Raw genomic sequence first — 20,359 nt, forward strand, 5'->3', positions numbered from 1 at the left:
TGAATGTGGAATAGAGCTACTTCTCTCTCTCACCTGTTTGGCGATTATCCTAGCCACCAGTCGGACGGACTCAGACGGACACCAGTTCTCCCCGTACGCTATCATGGCCCCGCACTCCAGCTTGTGCATGGCCCAGTCCCCTTTCTGAGGAACACAGACAGGAGTTATGTTTAAGAATGTTGGGCCACTAAAGGTGTCCATTTGATACCACAACTGTATAATTTGTGCTAGCCTCCACTCATACTCCGTTTGTTGTCATTGAGTGATTGGATGGAGCGTGCTAAATAAATAGTCAGACAGCATGCAACTCCACAGACTTTGGATAATATTACCCCCTATTACCCCCCTGTGGGATCTTTAAGATACTCTTTGAAGAGGTAGGGTTTCAGACGTACACCCCCATTATTCATGCCCGACAGAAAATATCCCCGACCACGTTAAGCCACAATTCGAAACAACCAGTCTTTAGCGATGACCCTAACCCAAACTATATGCTTTCCCCTACTGATATAGTATATCCTCTACCCCCTTAACTACCCACTCCAAACTAACTCCACTACCCAAGCCCCATCCATGCCCTCAGCCATTCCTGGAACTATAGGCATTCTGCCTACAGGATATTAGTGACACATTATCTGCCCTCTAATATAAAACACACAGGACTTCACATTCAGAACTGAGAGTATACAGTATACACGCTGATGCTGGAAGAGAATGCAATGTTAGGTACTTGTCTATAGCATGCATGCATGTCAAAAGTTTGGAGACACCTACTCATTCAAGGGATTTAAAAAATATATATTTTCTACACTGTAGAATAGTAGTGAAGATATCAAAACTATGAAAAAACACATATGGAATTATGTAGTAACCAAAAAAGTGTTAAATAAATCAAAATATATGTTATATTTGAGATTCTTTAAAGATTATTTTCCTTTGCCTTCATGACAGCTTTGCACACTCTTGGCATTCTCCCAACCAGCTTCATGAGGAATTTACCTGGAATACATTACAATTAACAGGTGTGCCTTGATAAAAGTTAATTTGTGGAACTTATTTCCTTCTTAATGCGTTTGAGCCAATCAGTTGTGTTGTGACAAGGTAGGGATGGTATATAGAAGATAGCCCTATTTGGTAAAAGACCAAGTCCATATTATGGCAAGAACAGCACAAGCAAAGAGAAATGACAGTCCATCATTACTTTAAGACATGAAGCTCAGTCAATCCTGAAAATGTCAAGAACTTTGAAAGTTTCTTCAAGTGCAGGCGCAAAAACCATCAAACGCCATGATGAAACTGGCTCTCATGAGGACCGCCACAGGAAAGGAAGACCCAAAGTTACCTCTGCTGCGGAGGATAAGTTCATTAGAGTTAACTGCACCTCAGATTGCAGCCCAAATAAATGCTTCACAAAGTTCAGGTAACAGACACATCTCAACATCAACTGTTCAGAGGAGACTGGTCTAATTGCTGCAGAGAAACCACTACTAAATGATACTAATAATAAGAAGAAACTTGCTGGGGCCAAGAAACACGAGCAATGGACATTGGAAAGATTTCCATCGGTCTTTTGGTCTGATGAGTCCAATCTTAAGATTTGTGGTTCCAACCGCCATGTCTTTGTGAGACGCAGAGTAGGTGAACGCATGTGTGGTTCCCACTGTGACGCATGGAGGAAGAGGTGTGATGTTTGGGGGTGCTTTGCTAGTGACACCATCTGTGATTTATTTAGAATTCAAGGCACACTTAACCAGCATGGCTACCACAGCATTCTGCAGCGATACGCCATCCCATCTGATGTGCGCTTAGTGGGACTATCATTTGTTTTTCAAAAGGACAATGACCCAAAACACACCTCCAGGCTGTGTAAGGGCTATTTGACCAAGAAGGAGAGTGATGGAGTGCTGCATCAGATGACCTGGCCTCCACAATCACCCAACCTCAACCCAATTGAGATGGTTTGCGATGAGTTGGACCACAGAGTGAAGGAAAAGCAGCCAACAAGTCCTTCAAGACTGTTGGAAAAGCATTCCAGGTGAAGCTGGTTGAGAGAATGTCAAGAGTGTGCAAAGCTGTCATCAAGGCAAAGGGTGGCTACTTTGAAGAATCTAAAATCCAAAATATATTTAGATTTGTTTAACACTTTTTTGGTTACATGATTCCATATGTGTTATTTCATAGTTGAGGTCTTCACTATTATTCTACAACGTAGTAAATAGTAAAAAAAAGAAAAACCCTTGAATGAGTAGGTGTGTCCAAACTTTGACTTGTACTGTATGTACGTGCAATGTCATCACCACCATCATGTCTTACCTGACATTTCACATTGCAATACAACGCTTTTTTGCACTTCCCGCATTTTGCCAAGCCCTCCTTCCTACGGGTGACAAGACAATGGGTTAGTGGGGAATGAGTACTAAAACATCCATAGCTTCTAGTCACATTTTCACCTAATACTATTACAAACAGGGCATTACAGCCAGGTAAATACTGCTTCACAGAGCCCAGTGGTATGCTATCATGGCACAGTTTAGCAGCCACTGCCAAACATAGTAAGGAGTCAATTCCATTTCAATTAACTTCCTTTATTGACCGAGTTGAAATGGAGTTGGCCCCAACCCTGAATATGGTTCCTGATGAACATGGCATACACAACTGCTGTAGAAACACACACATGACATGTATGGCTGAGACATGACAGTCTGTAGTTGATCTTCACAGTCACATTTTGAGTGCCGGTTCAAAGAGAGAGAAAAAGGCATGACAACTGGTGTCTTCATCACTGTGTGTTGTGTGTATCTGTCTGTGTGTGTTGTCAGTTTTACGGAGCAACCCATTCCTCCTGAGGTGGGGGCAGGAGTTGTTAATGGGGTTTCTCCCGTCGTAACCGAGGGGAACTGTAGCCTTTGAAACATTCTGGGGTATTAATAGATGTGCCCTTTGAGTTGGACCAGCTGCCATTTCAGACACAGAGAACAAGAACAGTAGAAAACTCCAAACACGCCACTGATACTGCAGGGAGTCTATGGAGCTGGGAGTCAAGACCTACTGTTGCAGTGGGTTGTAGGCTATCTAGTTCTTTAGGGTTATGGCTAAAGACTGAACCATTGGTCTCAAGATGAAAAGAACTGTACTAATCCCGCAGGTGTTGTCTACAGACAAAAAAAGGGGTTGCAACTTCCAAACGGTTGTTTTTTACTCTCCCGTTTTGACTAAAGAGCAGCATCGTCAATCCATCTATTGCATAATAGTGACAGACTACATTACAACAATTAAAGCAGCTGGATATCTCAAATGTCTCATGTATGAGAGAAGAGATAAAAATCTATAAAAACTTGCTACAGATGTAGGATCTTAATGAATCACTCTTTTGTTGCTGATCGTTTTTCTGCACAGCAGGAAATGCAAACTTGCAGTGTAGTCGAGGTTTAAAAAAGATACTAAAGTTTGTAATTTAGACTTTAAAATATCAGACTTGATTTGCCCTAATAAAAAACTGATCAACCCCTAGACAAAAATGTCCATTAATTATAATCTACACTACCGTTCAAAGGTTTGGGGTCACTTAGAAATGTCCTTGTTTTCCATGAAAACATACATGAAATGTGTAGGACATATAGTGAAGACGTTGACAAGGTTACAAATAATGATTTTTAATTGAAATAATAATTGTGTCCTTCAAACTTTGCTTTCGTCAAAGAATCTTACTACATTTGCACACACGGTATATAGATTTTTTCTATTGTGTTAATGACTGTATGTTTGTTTATCCCATGTGTAACTTAGTGTTGTTGTTTGTGTCGCACTGCTTTGCTTTCTTGGCCAGGTCGCAGTTGTAAATGAGAACTTGTTCTCAACTGGCCTATCTGGTAAAAAAAAAAAAAAAAATCAATGTTTAATATTCCATTTGCAGCAATTACAGCCTTTTAGACCTTTGGCATTCTAGTTGTCAATTTGTTGAGGTAAGAGATTTCACCCCATGCTTCCTGAAGCACCTCCCACAAGTTGGATTGGCTTGATGGGCACTTCTTACGGTCAAGCAGCTCCCATAACAGCTCAATAGCGTTGAGATCCGGTGATTGTGCTGGCCACTCCATTACAGACAGAATACCAGTCGACTGCTTCTTCCCTAAATAGTTCTTGCATAGTTTGGAGCTGTGCTTTGGGTCATTGTCCTGTTGTAGGAGGAAATTGGCTCCAATTAAGCACAGTCCACAGGGTATGGCATGGCGTTGCAAAATGTGATAGCCTTCCTTCTTCAAGATCCCTTTTACCCTGTACAAATCTCCCACTTTACCACTACTATGTTCTTCTTTCTGATCTGAACACCTCAAACTTAGATTCGCCTGTCAATAATACTTTTTTCCAATCTTCCTCTGTCCATTGTCTGTGTTCTTTTTCCCATCTTAATCTTTTCTTTTTAATAGCCAGTCTGAGATATGGCTTTTTCTTTGCAAGTCTGACTAGAAGGCCAGCATCCCGGAGTCGCCTCTTCACTGTTGACGTTGAGACGGGGACGTCTGTTTCTCAAACTAGACACTAATGTACTTGTCCTCTTGCTCAGTTGTGCACCGGGGCCTCCCACTCCTCTTTCTATTCTGGTTAGAAACAGTTCACACTGTTCTGTGAAGGGAGGAGTACACAGCGTTGTACGAGCTCTTCAGTTTCTTGGCAATTTCTCACGTAAATTTCTCAGAAAAAGAATAAACTGATGAGTTTCAGAAGAAAGTTTTTTGTTTCTGGCCATTTTGAGCCTGTAATCGAACCCACAAATGCTGATGCTCCAGATAATCAACTAGTCTAAAGAAGGCCAGTTTTATTGCTTCTTTAAATCAGAACAACAGTTTTCAGCTGTGCTAACATAATTGCAAAAGGGTTTTCTAATGATCAATTAGCCTTTTAAAATGATAAACTTGGATTAGCTAACACAACGTGCCATTGGAACACAGGAGTGATGGTTGCTGATAATGGGCCTCTGTATGCCTACGTAGATATTCCATTAAAAAATCTGCCGTTTCCAACTACAGTAGTCATTTACAACATTAACAATGTCTACACTGTATTTCTGATCAATTTTATGTTATTTTAATGGATAAAGATGTGCTTTTATTTAAAAAACAAGGACATTTCTAAGTGACCCCAAACTTTTGAACGGTAGTGTATATCCTTCTTGTTAATATGCATTGACTTCCCATTCGCCAGTCTCTAATCAACTATCTGCACCTGTTGCGCCTGTTATGCACAGCAGGTGTGTCTTCTTTAGTACGTGTCTTCTTAATTTGTTTATACCGCACTGATGAAGGCATAAGGCTGAAACATACGCCCTGTTCCAGTTTTTATATATATATATATATATAGATAGCACCTTCCACTTGTGAGAGTACTTTTTCAACTCAACTACAGATATTTTCTCTCCCACGCAGCGGCCACCTTTCATTTTAGCCTGAGCGCAAACCCTCATACTGGCTTCTACATTCTACATTCACATTTCCTATTGCTGCAGGATTATTTTCCTGCTGTAGCAAACTGGCACAAATTAAGGGAAAGGTTCACCCATTTTGGATGTTAAATTATTGTTGTGCATGCCTGAGTGATGTTTTATCGATTCCCTGGGTAATTTCATGTTTTCATGTGTATCTCAGTTATTGGCATTCAAGCAGGCAGAAATCAATGACGTATGAGGTAGCAATGTGATAAAATGGCTCTCACCACACTGGAAGTTAATAGGAATATGACTTTTAGATCGTGAAAACGTCTATAATACATGTCAGATTTCAATACTGGCCAATGTCATAACTCGGGAGGATGTCTTCTCTCGAATGAGAAATGTATCATATTTTTGCGATATTCCTATCTTGAGAAATTTGTCATTCACATTGTCATGCTGCAGCACACGGTTGCTAAATTAATAATTTTTCCATTTTTTTATCATCACACAATCCCTTCTCAAAGTCCGTATATATGTTGAGAAGCGTGCCTATTTTTCTCTAAAGTACATAATGTCACAATTCCAAAGCTATGCGATATTATAGATAGCAAGTTCGTCATCTCATATCTCAGAAAATATTTGTAATGTTGTACTTCTTGTTGATGAGATTCGTGCTAATGTTGGGTTTTTGAGCTAGCGCCCAATAGACTCCCATTCACTCCTTGAAGGAGAGCGCTCTTTTTCCCAGAATCGCCCAGAATGCACCGTATGGTCCACTGATGTAGCATGGGCAATGTTTCCCATCTCCTCAAAAAGTATATCTGCCAATTGTAAATGTTTGATTCCACTCTGTGAGGCACATCAATCTGCAGGTTGAACATGATGAGATTGTAGACTACTAAATTGATAGGTGATTTTACAACTAACTAGATACTTTACCAGCTGATATTGTCTTTGATATTATTGTGTGTAGCTATGTTTGCTAGCTAGCTAGCTAGCCAGCCCATAAAGAGAGCATTGCATTGTGGATTTTGTAGTCAACTTGAGCTTCAACAGATTTCCACAACGATCTTTCGCGTTCCTACCAACATTATAACCCCCAAATGATACATTTCTTCACAAAAAATATTGTTCTCACATATTAGTGTTATTTAACACCAGATAATTAAAGGAATGAGTGGATTTTGTGGGTTTTTAAGATCCTACATCTATAGGATGTACAAAGAGATGTTTCACTGCAGGAAGACAATACATCTCTTTTTTTCTTTTTCTCAGATAGAAGCACAAAAGTTTACTTGAACTTTTATACTTGTCTCTAAAAAGTACAGGGATAAGAGAAAATGTTAAGGTTTAATGAATAGCACACAGTATATTCTCCTTTGAAAAGTCTCTCTTGATAAAATGAACAGACACTTTGGCATTTCAGAAAGAGAACATGATACAGATCTAAGAGCATAACAACATAAGACATAAGCTACATATGAGAACCAAAGGCACAGGGGTTCTTATCCCATAAATAAATGGTGCCCTTCATGACAGATGCTGATCATACAGCAATATAATATAGAATACAAATGCAAATCATCCAAATATAGCAGTAATCTGTAAGAACAAATTGTTCTTCATGTGACTTCTAGGAGAGGTTATTTTCTGCCAAGTAATTGAATGAAGTGAACCACCACCAAATGCATAAACAAGGACAGGTCAGTAGTTCAGCTCACAAGGGCACATTTTTAATTGCACAGAAAGAGAACTGAAATGTTAGAATAATTGAATAGGCATTCATATTTGCTATGTTATCCATTAAGGGTGAGCATTTAAAAAGGTCTCACGCATGTATTTAATACTAGGCTATAGCAAAGACAAGCAGCCAGCCCCGGAGAAACTGTCACAAAGACAAAGACAAGCAGCCAGCCCCAGAGAAACTGTCACAAAGACAAAGACAAGCAGCCAGCCCCGGAGAAACTGTCACAAAGACAAAGACAAGCAGCCAGCCCCGGAGAAACTGTCACAAATACAAAGACAAGCAGCTAGCCCCAAAGAAGCTGTCACAAAGACAAAGACAAGCAGCCAGCCCCAGAGAAGCTGTCACAAAGACAAAGACAAGCAGCCAGCCCCAGAGAAGCTGTCACAAAGACAAAGACAAGCAGCCAGCCCCCGAGAAACTGTCACAAAGACAAGCAGCCAGCCCCAGAGAAGCTGTCACAAAGACAAAGACAAGCAGCCAGCCCCAGAGAAGCTGTCACAAAGACAGAGACAAGTAGCCAGCCCCAGAGAAGCTGTCACAAAGACAGAGACAAGCAGCCAGCCCCAGAGAAGCTGTCACAAAGACAAAGACAAGCAGCCAGCCCCAGAGAAGCTGTCACAAAGACAAAGACAAGCAGCCAGCCCCAGAGAAGCTGTCACAAAGACAAAGACAAGCAGCCAGCCCCAGAGAAGCTGTCACAAAGACAGAGACAAGTAGCCAGCCCCAGAGAAGCTGTCACAAAGACAGAGACAAGTAGCCAGCCCCAGAGAAGCTGTCAAAGACAAAGACATTTTCTGCCTTCGGGACGATGGAATGATCCCTCTCGACGGGAAAAAAGAAGGATTGGAGAAAGAAAAGATAGTATCTAGATCTTTCAAGGTGTTGACTGTTGAGTAAAGGACTATGTAGACACCACCCACTGGGGATAAATTGGTTGAATCAACATTGTTTCCATGTAATTCCAACCAAAAAATGCAATGTGATGACGTTGAATCAACGCGGAGAAGAAGAAAAAAAGAGTCAGAAACGTAAGAGAATGTCGTATTTTTTTCACCCAACATTTAACTTAAATCCAATGAGATGGTGAAATGTTTTGTTTATTTCACGTTGAATTCACGTAAGTTGAGAACTCAACCAAATGTAGATCAAAACTAGACGTTGAACTGGCGTCTGTGCTTAGTGTGCAGGTGATCTTGCAGATGACAGCACATCTGTACTTACGGGGACCTCACCTCAGGACTACTCCAGTTTCAGGTTTATAGAAAGAGTGTGTGCTGCAACATAGAGTGTCTGTTAAAAGAATAAATTAAAATTGACATTAATGTATGTGTGTCTAGAAATCACAATGAAATTATAAACACAGCACCCCCTACCTCCAAGAAACTGACTTGATTTGAATGACAAAGTTGACTGACAAATATATCCCCAAACTCTTAGAAATCTTAGAAATTTCCCATCTTGAAATATGTCAGATCATGTAGCTGTTTGTTAACCACCCATTTGATTAAACGCTGTTATTTTACTGTACTACAATTTGTGAATGATAATTCTCTTAAGTGTTGCCACATGGACCAGTTATGTGGAATAGGCCTACAGAAAAACAAGCCCCTCCACTGCAGCATACAGAAATAGATTTTATAGATTGGGCCTGTCATTCCAAATAGTGCCTCTATTTTTGCCTCTATTTTACCTCATAGTGGTCACGAAGGAAGGAGGACGTGGGCAGTTCTAATTCTATTTCACCTTATAAGCGCTCGCTCATGCTGCACAAAATTTTTACCTCAGAATTGCTCTCCAATCATGGTGTTTTTGACGGTGACAACCTGCTGACTACCTGCTGCTTCAGAGGACCCGAAAAGACTGGAAAGAGAACACTTTTTCTTTGGCATATATTTGTCTTCATATAAGATAATATTGTTAAATAAGAATAAATAATTGAAGATGTTTTTAGATTGAAGTTGCTAGCTATTGTACTTATTTACCTAAGCCTGCATACTCAGCTAGCCAACTACAGTAGCTGTCTAAGCAGGCTGTGACTCAGAGGGGGACACATTTTGCCCGGGGGACATTATTTGTCATGACAGCCCCATCATGACAAACTAGAGCACAAACTGTTCTGGAAAAGAGCCCTGGCCACACTACAAGCTCATTATTGTGGTAGTAGGAGAGCAGGGCACCAATAAATGGACAATATATGAAGAAATTAACTCAAAAACCCTTTTATTATTGAAATAAATTCTGAAAGAGATATGTGATTTTTTACTATATAATCATGGCATGGGGTTGTTCAATGACAGACATGTACTTGTTTAAAATGTATCACTTGTTGCTTTCATTTCAGAGATGCAAATAATCATGTTTTTTTGCTAAATGCTAATGTTTTACACAGTGAAATGTAACAACGATCTACATTTGTTATAAAGAAATGCACAATCGATACATATGTGGCATCAATAATAAAAAATATATACTTAGTAATGTGAGATCTGTATGTAAAACATTTACATTTGGCAATTTCGTAAATCAGCAGATGCTCTTATCCTGTGTGACTTTGCGACTGTGTTGTCATGTTTTGCTGCCTTGTTATGTTGTTGTCTTAGGTCTCTCTTTATGTAGTGTTGTGTCTCTCTTGTTGTGATGTGTGTTTTTTCCTGTATTTATACTGTATTTCTTTTTATATGTTTTTAATCCCAGGCCCCCATCATTGTAAATAAGAATTTGTTCTTAACTGACTTGCCTAGTTAAATAAATGTTAAATAAAATAAAAATTCTTACAGTAAGTGAATTCATATTAAGATAGCTAGGTGAGACAACCACATACAGTATCAATGTCAAATATACAGGATACGAAACATTCCATTGCAGCCGAACAACGGACATAAACCATTTGCCACAAAAAACTATATTTTCATACACATCTAAAATCGATGAAACAAAAATCTTGAGAACAGCAATATTTTACACACATACAGGTACCCATAAGCAATCATTTCTGATTTTTTGTGTGAAATATTGGTGGATATAGTGTTTTGGAAATAAACTATTCATATTCAGAGTAGTGTAAGCCAATATTGTCAGTCTGAATATATGTCAAATACTCATTAGAAGGCTATGATGTATAAATCAATCCTGATATCACAGATCTAAGGCAGAAACAGTGGGGCATGTGGACCTGGGTGGATATGTGATTCAGATGTAGGATCTAAATCTTATCACTCTTTTGTTGCTGAGAATGTTCCTGCACAGTAGTGTGTTTGACTTGTAGTGTGTCTGAGTTCTAAAAAGGATTCTAAAGTTTTTCATTTCCACTTTGAATTTTCAGACTTGATTTGCCCTAACGAAAAATGTATCAACACCTACAACAATGTCCGTTCATTATAATCCACATAATAATTCACATTTCCTGATACTGCGGGATTATTTTCCTGCTATAGCAAACTGTCTCAAACTAAAATCTGACATCTTTATGTAAGGGTGTTGTATTTGTATTTATTAGGGATCTCCATTAGCTGCTGCCAAGGCAGAAGCTACTCTCCCTGGGGTCCAAACACATTAAGGCACTTACTGTACATCACACATCAAACAAAATATAAAACAGTACATCATATAACATTATTACACCACTACATATCTACAATATAAAATGTATACCACTATACAATAATATTACAATGTAAATGTGTGTAGTAGCGCTGACACTATTTAGTCGACTGGTCGATTGTTTGGTCGACAGGCCGTTGGTCGACAAAGATTTTTTTAGTCGATCAGTAGCAAAGATATTTTTTTAAATGATGGCACACGAGACACGTGTCTGATTCACTAGTACATGTACCGTTAATTCCCATAATTTCTCATCTACAATGCTTGTTTGGTAATGGTACTTTCTGTTAATGCATTCAGTATATCATTATTACAGTCTTACCGTTGTCATTGTTGTAACGGCGTTCTTCGTTTGTTGAAAGAGAGTCGGACCGAAATGCAGCGTGGTGGTTACTCATGTCTTTAATGAATGAAAAGTGACGATACATGAAATAACTTATAAATACAAAAAACAACAAACGGAACGTGAAACTTATTACAGCCTATCTGGTGAACACTACACAGAGACAGGAACAATCACCCACGAAAGACAAAGCGAACTCAGGCTACCTAAATACGGTTCCCAATCAGAGGCAACGAGAAGCACCTGACTGCTGATTGAGAACCGCCTCAGGCAGCCAAGCCTATACAACACCCCTAATCAGCCGCGATCCCAAATACTACAAACCCCAATACGAAACACAACACACAAACCCATGTCACACCCTGGCCTGAACAAATAATTAAAGAAAACACAAAATACTAAGACCAAGGCGTGACAATTGTAGGAGTGGACACGTTGTTTGCAGAACGCACAACCTAGGCTGAGAAGAAAGTTTGATAAGGTGTATTTTCATCTGTGTTTTAAATCTGATTCTACTGCTTGCATCAGTTACCTGATGTGGAATAGAGTTCCATGTAGTCATGGCTCTATGTACAGTGCCTTGCGAAAGTATTCGGCCCCCTTGAACTTTGCGACCTTTTGCCACATTTCAGGCTTCAAACATAAAGATATAAAACTGTATTTTTTTGTGAAGAATCAACAACAAGTGGGACACAATCATGAAGTGGAACGACATTTATTGGATATTTAAAACTGTTTTAACAAATCAAAAACGGAAAAATTGGGCGTGCAAAATTATTCAGCCCCCTTAAGTTAATACTTTGTAGCGCCACCTTTTGCTGCGATTACAGCTGTAAGTCGCTTGGGGTATGTCTCTATCAGTTTTGCACATCGAGAGACTGACATTTTTTCCCATTCCTCCTTGCAAAACAGCTCGAGCTCAGTGAGGTTGGATGGAGAGCATTTGTGAACAGCAGTTTTCAGTTCTTTCCACAGATTCTCGATTGGATTCAGGTCTGGACTTTGACTTGGCCATTCTAACACCTGGATATGTTTATTTTTGAACCATTCCATTGTAGATTTTGCTTTATGTTTTGGATCATTGTCTTGTTGGAAGACAAATCTCCATCCCAGTCTCAGGTCTTTTGCAGACTCCATCAGGTTTTCTTCCAGAATGGTCCTGTATTTGGCTCCATCCATCTTCCCATCAATTTTAACCATCTTCCCTGTCCCTGCTGAAGAAAAGCAGGCCCAAACCATGATGCTGCCACCACCATGTTTGACAGTGGGGATGGTGTGTTCAGGGTGATGAGCTGTGTTGCTTTTACGCCAAACATAACGTTTTGCATTGTTGCCAAAAAGTTCAATTTTGGTTTCATCTGACCAGAGCACCTTCTTCCACATGTTTGGTGTGTCTCCCAGGTGGCTTGTGGCAAACTTTAAACAACACTTTTTATGGATATCTTTAAGAAATGGCTTTCTTCTTGCCACTCTTCCATAAAGGCCAGATTTGTGCAATATATGACTGATTGTTGTCCTATGGACAGAGTCTCCCACCTCAGCTGTAGATCTCTGCAGTTCATCCAGAGTGATCATGGGCCTCTTGGCTGCATCTCTGAACAGTCTTCTCCTTGTATGAGCTGAACGTTTAGAGGGACGGCCAGGTCTTGGTAGATTTGCAGTGGTCTGATACTCCTTCCATTTCAATATTATCGCTTGCACAGTGCTCCTTGGGATGTTTAAAGCTTGGGAAATCTTTTTGTATCCAAATCCGGCTTCAAACTTCTTCACAACAGTATCTCGGACCTGCCTGGTGTGTTCCTTGTTCTTCATGATGCTCTCTGCGCTTTTAATGGACCTCTGAGACTATCACAGTGCAGGTGCATTTATACTGAGACTTGATTACACACAGGTGGATTGTATTTATCATCATTAGTCATTTAGGTCAACATTGGATCATTCAGAGATCCTTACTGAACTTCTGGAGAGAGTTTGCTGCACTGAAAGTAAAGGGGCTGAATAATTTTGCACGACCAATTTTTCAGTTTTTGATTTGTTAAAAAAGTTAGAAATATCCAATAAATGTCGTTCCACTTCATGATTGTGTCCCACTTGTTGTTGATTCTTCACAAAATACAGTTTTATATCTTTATGTTTGAAGCATGAAATGTGGCAAAAGGTCGCAAAGTTCAAGGGGGCCGAATACTTTCGCAAGGCACTGTAGTACTGTGCGCCTCCCATAGTCTGTTCTGGACTTGGGGATTGTGACGAGACCTCTGGTGGCATGTCTTGTGGGGTATGCATAGGTGTCTGAGCTGTGTGCTAGCAGTTTAAACAGACAGCTCGGTGTGTTCAGCTTGTCAACACTTCTTACAAAAACAAGTAGTGATGAAGTCAATCTCCTCCACTTTGTCAATGAGAGATTGACATACATATTATTAATGTTAACTCTCCGTGTACATCTAAGGGCCAGCCGTGCTGCCCTGTTCTGAGCCAATTGTAAATGTCATAAATCCCTCTTTGTTGCACCTGACCATACGACTGAACAGTAGTCCAGGTGCCTGTAGGACCTGCCTTGTTGATAGTGTTGTTAAGAAGGCAGAGCAGAGCTGTATTATGGACAGACTTCTCCCCATCTTAGCTACTGTCATATATTTTTTTTTGACCCTGACCAGTTTACAATGCAGGGTTACTCCAAGCAGTTTAGTCACCTCAACTTTCTCAATCACCACATAATTCATGACAAGATTTTGTTGAGGTTTAGGGTTTAGTGAATGACTTGTCCCAAATACAATGATTTAAGTTTTTTAAATATGTAGGACTAACATATTCCTTGCCACCCATTCTGAAACTAAATGCAGCTCTTTGTTAAGTGTTGCAGTCATTTCAGTTGCTGTAGTAATTGACGTGTATAGTGTTGAGTCATCCGCATCCATACAGTGGACACACACTTTACTCAAAGCCAGTGGGATGTCATTAGTAAAGATTGAAAAAAGTAAAGGGCCTAGACAGCTGCCCTGGGGAATTCCTGATTCTACCTGGTGTCGTGTCGTTGGCATCATTAAAAGTGAAGACTGTTATTTTATCAAATCAATTCTCTGTAATTATTATTACGTGATTAAACTAATCATGTCAATGTAATTAACTAGGAAGTCGGGACACCAAGGCAAATCTTCAGATTACAAAGTTATAATTTTCCTAATATAACTCTTCAGATATTTTAATATCTGATCAATTAGTCTTCTAATTAATGAATTATTCTTTACCTCACGACAGTCTCATTTCAAGTGTCGTAAATTATTGGTTATCTGCATGAACCCAGCCTTTACTATGAATCATCCATACACCAATTGTCTTAATCATGTATTTACTAACTAACTAAATAATCACAGAAATGCATAAACAAACAAACAGTTTATCTGTTACTACCAAATGATAGGGAAGATTCCCTAGTGGGCTAAGCCGATATGACGGCTTGGTGGACAAAGGGAAGTGAGTGTGGACTGAGCGAGAGTGGGAAAGACAAGAGGGATCACTACACAGTTGACAATTATATTAATTGAAATGCTAATCCTTCGCACGTGAACGCTCACTCATTCGGGAATAATTGCAATCAATATATATTTATGCCCAGGTGTCATCGTGATCTCTGTTGGAATCGTCAGTCCATCTGCTGGAGAGTCAGTTCATCTGCGTCTCTTTCTCTCTTTCTGGTTCCCTGAAGATCAAAGTCTTTCTTGGTTAGAATGGATACTTCAAAGTACCACTCAGAAATGTTCTCATACAATACATCTTTCAGAGGTTGTCGGTAATAGCATCCCAGGGTTGTGCAAAGTAGTGATAGAAATAATGGGGTGCAAAGGAGCAAAATAAATAAATACAGTAGGGAAAGAGGTAGTTGTTTGGGCTAAATTATATATGGGCTATGTACAGGTGCAGTAATCTGTGAGCTGCTCTGACAGCTGGTACTTAAAGCTAGTGAGGGAGATAAGTGTTTCCAGTTTCAGAGATTTTTGTAGTTCGTTCCAGTCATTGGCAGCAGAGAACTGGAAGGAGAGGTGTTCAAAGGAAGAATTGGTTTTGGAGGTGACCAGAGAGATATACTGTACCTGCTGGAGCGCGTGCTACAGGTGGGTGCTGCTATGGTGACCAGCGAGCTGAGGTATAGTTGTCCACATATTCCAATGCTCCACGTGGTATGGTTAGGATTTCAATAACTATTCGCAATCACAACTCACGCTGTGGGTTTGCTTAGTCTACACTATTCACAATCACAGCTCAAGCTGTGGGTTTGCTCAGTCTTGGTACTCAAACCTGTGCCACCTCAGCTGACACCGAGGTATGCATGGTCTCAAGAGGGTGGTCTCAAGAGGGTTTCCTCAGGGGGGGAAGAGTTATTCGTAACAGTAGAAAAGGTGGTTCTATGATGCCTGATCATGTCTGTGCCCACAGGGGAAGGCCAATGACTTAGTTAAACTTGAAAGGAAATAGAATTATCTCACATTTCATATCATATTACATCATTTTACAAATAGTTTCATCTTTACTCATTAATTTTATACAAGAATTAGATGCAAACCTTATAATTGAGAAATATACACATTCAGAGATTTAGTTCTGTATGTTTTCTGTTCTCTCTGAGGTCACCAAATGAAACACACTCGTCATACCCTTAAGTGTCCACGGGTCATTCACTCCCCCCTTTCTCACAAGTGGAGATTTTGTTTCATATTCTCATTTTGAGAATTTAGGAGTTTGCCATGTAAGGTCCTTTTTTTCTCTCTGTGTCTCTCTTTCTTAATGGCCAGGGGGGGAAAGTTAATGTTTCAACATTTTCAGAACACTAATCAACTATTGATTTATAACACTGCAGAGTTACCACAAGGATGCTTTCTCCTGTGAGATACATTCAGCCTCTTGCAAATTGAAGGAAAATGATGAATCACAGAGAGAAGAAAGATGCATTATTTTATATATGTGTTTTTATTGTTCCATTTGTTTGGAGATGCCTGGCTTCCCTTGGCCTCCATGAATACAAGGCACTGAAGGGATTGGTTAAGAGATGGCTGAGTTATTGCTAAATCAGGAAATCAGATTTTACATGTCCATTTAAATCCTTTGTAAATCCACTTGCCATCACTATCATGAACATCCCTAAGATGAACCTCACTTGGTTTAGTATTGATATCTCAAAAAACAAGGAAACTATTAACAACTCATCATTTGCACATGTAAAGCATATGCTAATGCTCAAAATCATCTGCAATCATTTTCTCCTCAAGAACCATATATCAGATACACTGCAGATTTAGTATTTTAGACTCATGATTGCACATAAAAGAAAACAGTTAGTACCTGATAGAATGCTTGATTTGTTACCCAACTGATCCTGTCTTTTTCTGTCATCATGTGAAACCGGGCATGGCTGCTTGCAGCTATACACATTTACATTGTAGCTATTAAGCAGACGCTCTTATAAAGAGTGACAGGATGAATGTACTAACTGTAGGCCTAAGGTAGCTAGCTAGGTGAGCAAGCCACATATCACAGTCATAACAAGCTCAATTTGACTAAATAAAGCAACTATCAGCAAAGTCTAAGAAAAGACAAGTGGGAGTGTTAGTCCAGTAACGTTAATTACTGTTCCTCTTCTTGTGACAATTGTGAGCTCACACTGGTTGCTGTGATGAACTCACCTGTGATACACAATCACAGTCAAATACATCCGTTATGGAGAGGAATAAAACATATATGACACCAATCAAACAAATAGGCTAAATGACGAATCAGTTCACCACCACATGCAAGACATGAGAAAAGTAGTTGACACTTGTCACCGTGGAGTGATAGATAGCCTACCTTGTGAAGCAGAATTCACAGTTAGAGCCTCTCTCGCTGGCAGTCAGGACGTAAGTATATGGAAGACTAGCGAAGAGAAGCTCCCCAACTTTGAAGGGTTTGGTGACCCGGAGTCCTCGCCCTTTGCCCGGACTGACGAACCTCTCAATTCCCTCAATGCTCTCCTTCATTCTGTCGCTTATACAGTAGGTCCGCCGAGAGAACTTCCTTCCCGAATTCCACTATTCACCAAGAATCAGCTACAATAAACCCACGTTTGGCGCTGCAATTGCCTACTTGTCGTTAGAATTACACCGGTATGGTTTAGTGCCCCTTTCCTATAAAAGCGACAGCGTCACCGCCCCCAATAACGGTTCATACATGGTAACATCATCGCCGCATCCCTCACGGAAATCCGGAGGGGTCATAAAGTCCGCCCAAAATAAGCTTCTCTGAGCACCCGACATAGATCTGCGGCGCGGTGCAACTCATTGTCGTTAAGAATATGATGACACATTTCTATCATGTGCAATACACATTTTAAATTCCGACTGAGAAGTGGGTAAAATATGTCGTGTATTTAACACAAGTATTAATGATTTGATTCTAATCTGGATAGAACAAATTATATTAGTCTTCATTGATTATGAATAATAATGATAGGCTAATAAAAATAATTTCATTCAGTTTTTTTTCTTCAGAATTCTCATGACATATCCTGATGATGGTAGAGTTCTAAACAACCTTACATCAAACGTATCAGAGTCACAAATCAACAATGATCTATTTCATGCGCTGAGATATTAGCAGGATTTAAATGACCGTCATAGTCCTCATGTGGCAGGAGGTTCATAGGGAAGACCGGGATGGTTCTAACACTTTTCACCTTTTCGTCAGTTTCTCAGAGATCGTTTATGGTAATGTTTTCAAAACTTGATACAAACAACCTACATCTGTCCTTTATAACGTGGTTATTATATATGTCAATCAAACTGCAAATGCATGGTGTTGTCTTAAATAAAAGGAGTGAATTGTTACAATTTACCCGATGATCTTGTAACATAAAAAAGGGCATAAATTATGACATGCAACTAATTATTGAATGCCTTTATTTAGACCATGAGAGCATCATTGCCATGTTTTACGTTTTGTTTGGCAGAAATAATAACACGTTTATTATTTTACCCTCTACTAAATGGTCTTTCTCAAACAAACAAAATCTAAGCTTATCATCTGAACGTCTGTGGTGTGTGTGTGTGTGTGTGTGTGTGTGTGTGTGTGTGTGTGTGTGTGTGTGTGTGTGTGTGTGTGTGTGTGTGTGTGTGTGTGTGTGTGTGTGTGTGTGTGTGTGTGTGTGTGTGTGTGTGAGTGTGTGTGCGTGCGTGCGTGTCTATGTGTGTGTGTTTGTCTGTGTGTGTGACTGAATGTTGGACATGTTCACTTAATCAGAGTCACAGTTCCTGGGGTACAGACTTGGAATGAGATGGAGAGATAGCCTGGATGGCAGCTGGCGAGGTGTATTGGAAGGCAGCTGGAGAGGTGTATTGGAAGGCAGCTGGAGAGATGTATTGGAAGGCAGCTGGAGAGGTGGCCGGGATGTCAGCTGGAGATGTGGCCTTGAAGTCAGCTGGAGAGATGGTCTGGAAGGCAGCTGAAGAGGTGGCCTGAAAGACAGCTGGAGAGCTGTGCTGGGCGGCAGTGGTAGTGATGGCCTGGGAGGCAACTGGAGAGATGTACTGCTAGGCAGCTGGAGAGGTGTACTGGAAGGCAGCTTGAGAGGTGTACTGGAAGGCAGCTGGAGAGGTGTACTTCTAGGCAGCTGGAGAGGTGTACTGGAAGGCAGCTGGAGAGGTGTACTGGAAGGCAGCCGAAGAGGTGTACTGGGAGTCAGTCGGAGAGATGGCCTGGGAGGCAGCTGGAGAGGTGTGCTGGAAGACAGTTGGAGAGGTGGCCTGGAAGTCAGCTTTAGAGGTGGCCTGGAAGGCAGCTGGAGAGGTGTACTGGAAGGCAACTGCAAATCAAATCAGATCAAATCAAATGTATTTATATAGCCCTTCGTACATCAGCTGATATCTCAAAGTGCTGTACAGAAACCCACCTTAAAACCTCAAACAGCAAGAAATGCAGGTGTAGAAGCTCGGTGGCTAGGAAAATCTCCCTAGAAAGGCCAAAACCTAGGAAGAAACCTAGAGAGGAACCAGGCTATCTGCAGAGGTTTACTGGGAGGTAGCTGGAGAGATGGCCTAGAAGGCAGCTGGATATTTGTGCTGGAAGGCAGAAGGAGAGGTGGCCTGGAAGGCAGCTGGAGAGGTGTGCTGGAAGACAGTTGGAGAGGTGTACTGGATGGCAGCTGGAGAGATGGCCTAGAAGGCAGCTGGATATTTGTGCTGGAAGGCAGATGGAGAGGTGGCCTGGAAGGCAGCTGGAGAGGTGGCCTGGAAGTCAGGTTTAGAGGTGGCCTGGAAGGCAGCTGGAGAGGAGACCTAGAAGGCAGCTGGAAAGGAGGCCTGGAAGGCAGCTGGAGATGAGGCCTGGAAGGCAGCTGGAGAGATGGCCTGGAAGGTAGCTGGAGAGGTGTACTGGAAGGCAGCTGGAGAGGAGGCCTGGAAGGCAGATGGAGAGATGGCCTGGAAGATAGCTGGAGAGGTGTACCTGAAGGCAGATGGAGAGGAGGCCTGGAAGGCAGCTGGAGAGGTGTACCTGAAGGCAGCTGGAGAGGAGGCCTGGAAGGCAGCTGGAGAGGAGGCCCGGAAGACAGATGGAGAGATGGCCTGGAAGGTATCTGGAGAGGTGTACCTGAAGGCAGCTGGAGAGGAGGCCTGGAAGGCAGCTGGAGAGATGGCCTGGAAGGTAGCTGGAGAGGTGTACCTGAAGGCAGCTGGAGTGGAGGCCTGGAAGGCAGATGGAGAGGTGGCCTGGAAGTCAGCTTTAGAGGAGGTCTGGAAGGCAGCTGGAGAGGTGTACCTTAAGGCAGCTGGAGAGGAGGCCTGGAAGGCAGCTGGAGAGGAGGCCTGGAAGGTAGCTGGAGAGGTGTACCTGAAGGCAGCTGGAGAGGAGGCCTGGAAGGCAGCTGGAGAGATGGCCTGGAAGGTAGCTGGAGAGGTGTACCTGAAGGCAGCTGGAGTGGAGGCCTGGAAGGCAGATGGAGAGGTGGCCTGGAAGTCAGCTTTAGAGGAGGTCTGGAAGGCAGCTGGAGAGGTGTACCTGAAGGCAGCTGGAGAGGAGGCATGGAAGGCAGCTGGAGAGGAGGCCTGGAAGGCAGCTGGAGAGGTGTACCTGAAGGCAGCTGGAGAGGAGGCCTGGAAGGCAGCTGGAGAGGTGTACCTGAAGGCAGCTGGAGAGGTTTACCTGAAGGCAGCTGGAGAGGTGGCCTGGAAGGCAGCTGGAGAGGATGCCTGGAAGGCAGCTGGAGAGGTGTACCTGA

At 41.5% G+C, this 20,359-nt stretch overlaps 1 protein-coding gene across 1 annotated transcript in view; it reads right to left on the reverse strand.

The window, feature by feature from the left end:
* Window positions 1-17,313, reverse strand: part of LOC109866615 (N-lysine methyltransferase SMYD2-A) — a 30,551-nt gene extending 13,238 nt beyond the window's left edge. The window contains exons 1-3 of the mRNA XM_020455373.2: window positions 16,957-17,313; window positions 2,314-2,377; window positions 34-144 (exon numbers count right to left, since the gene is read on the reverse strand). Coding sequence (XP_020310962.1) covers window positions 34-144; window positions 2,314-2,377; window positions 16,957-17,126 — 345 coding nt within the window. The 5' untranslated portion in view covers window positions 17,127-17,313. The remainder of the gene's footprint in view (window positions 1-33; window positions 145-2,313; window positions 2,378-16,956) is intronic.
* Between the last annotated feature and the right edge of the window lie 3,046 nt (window positions 17,314-20,359).

This window comes from Oncorhynchus kisutch, linkage group LG21 (genome assembly GCF_002021735.2).
Source record: "Oncorhynchus kisutch isolate 150728-3 linkage group LG21, Okis_V2, whole genome shotgun sequence".
NCBI lineage: Eukaryota > Metazoa > Chordata > Actinopteri > Salmoniformes > Salmonidae > Oncorhynchus > Oncorhynchus kisutch.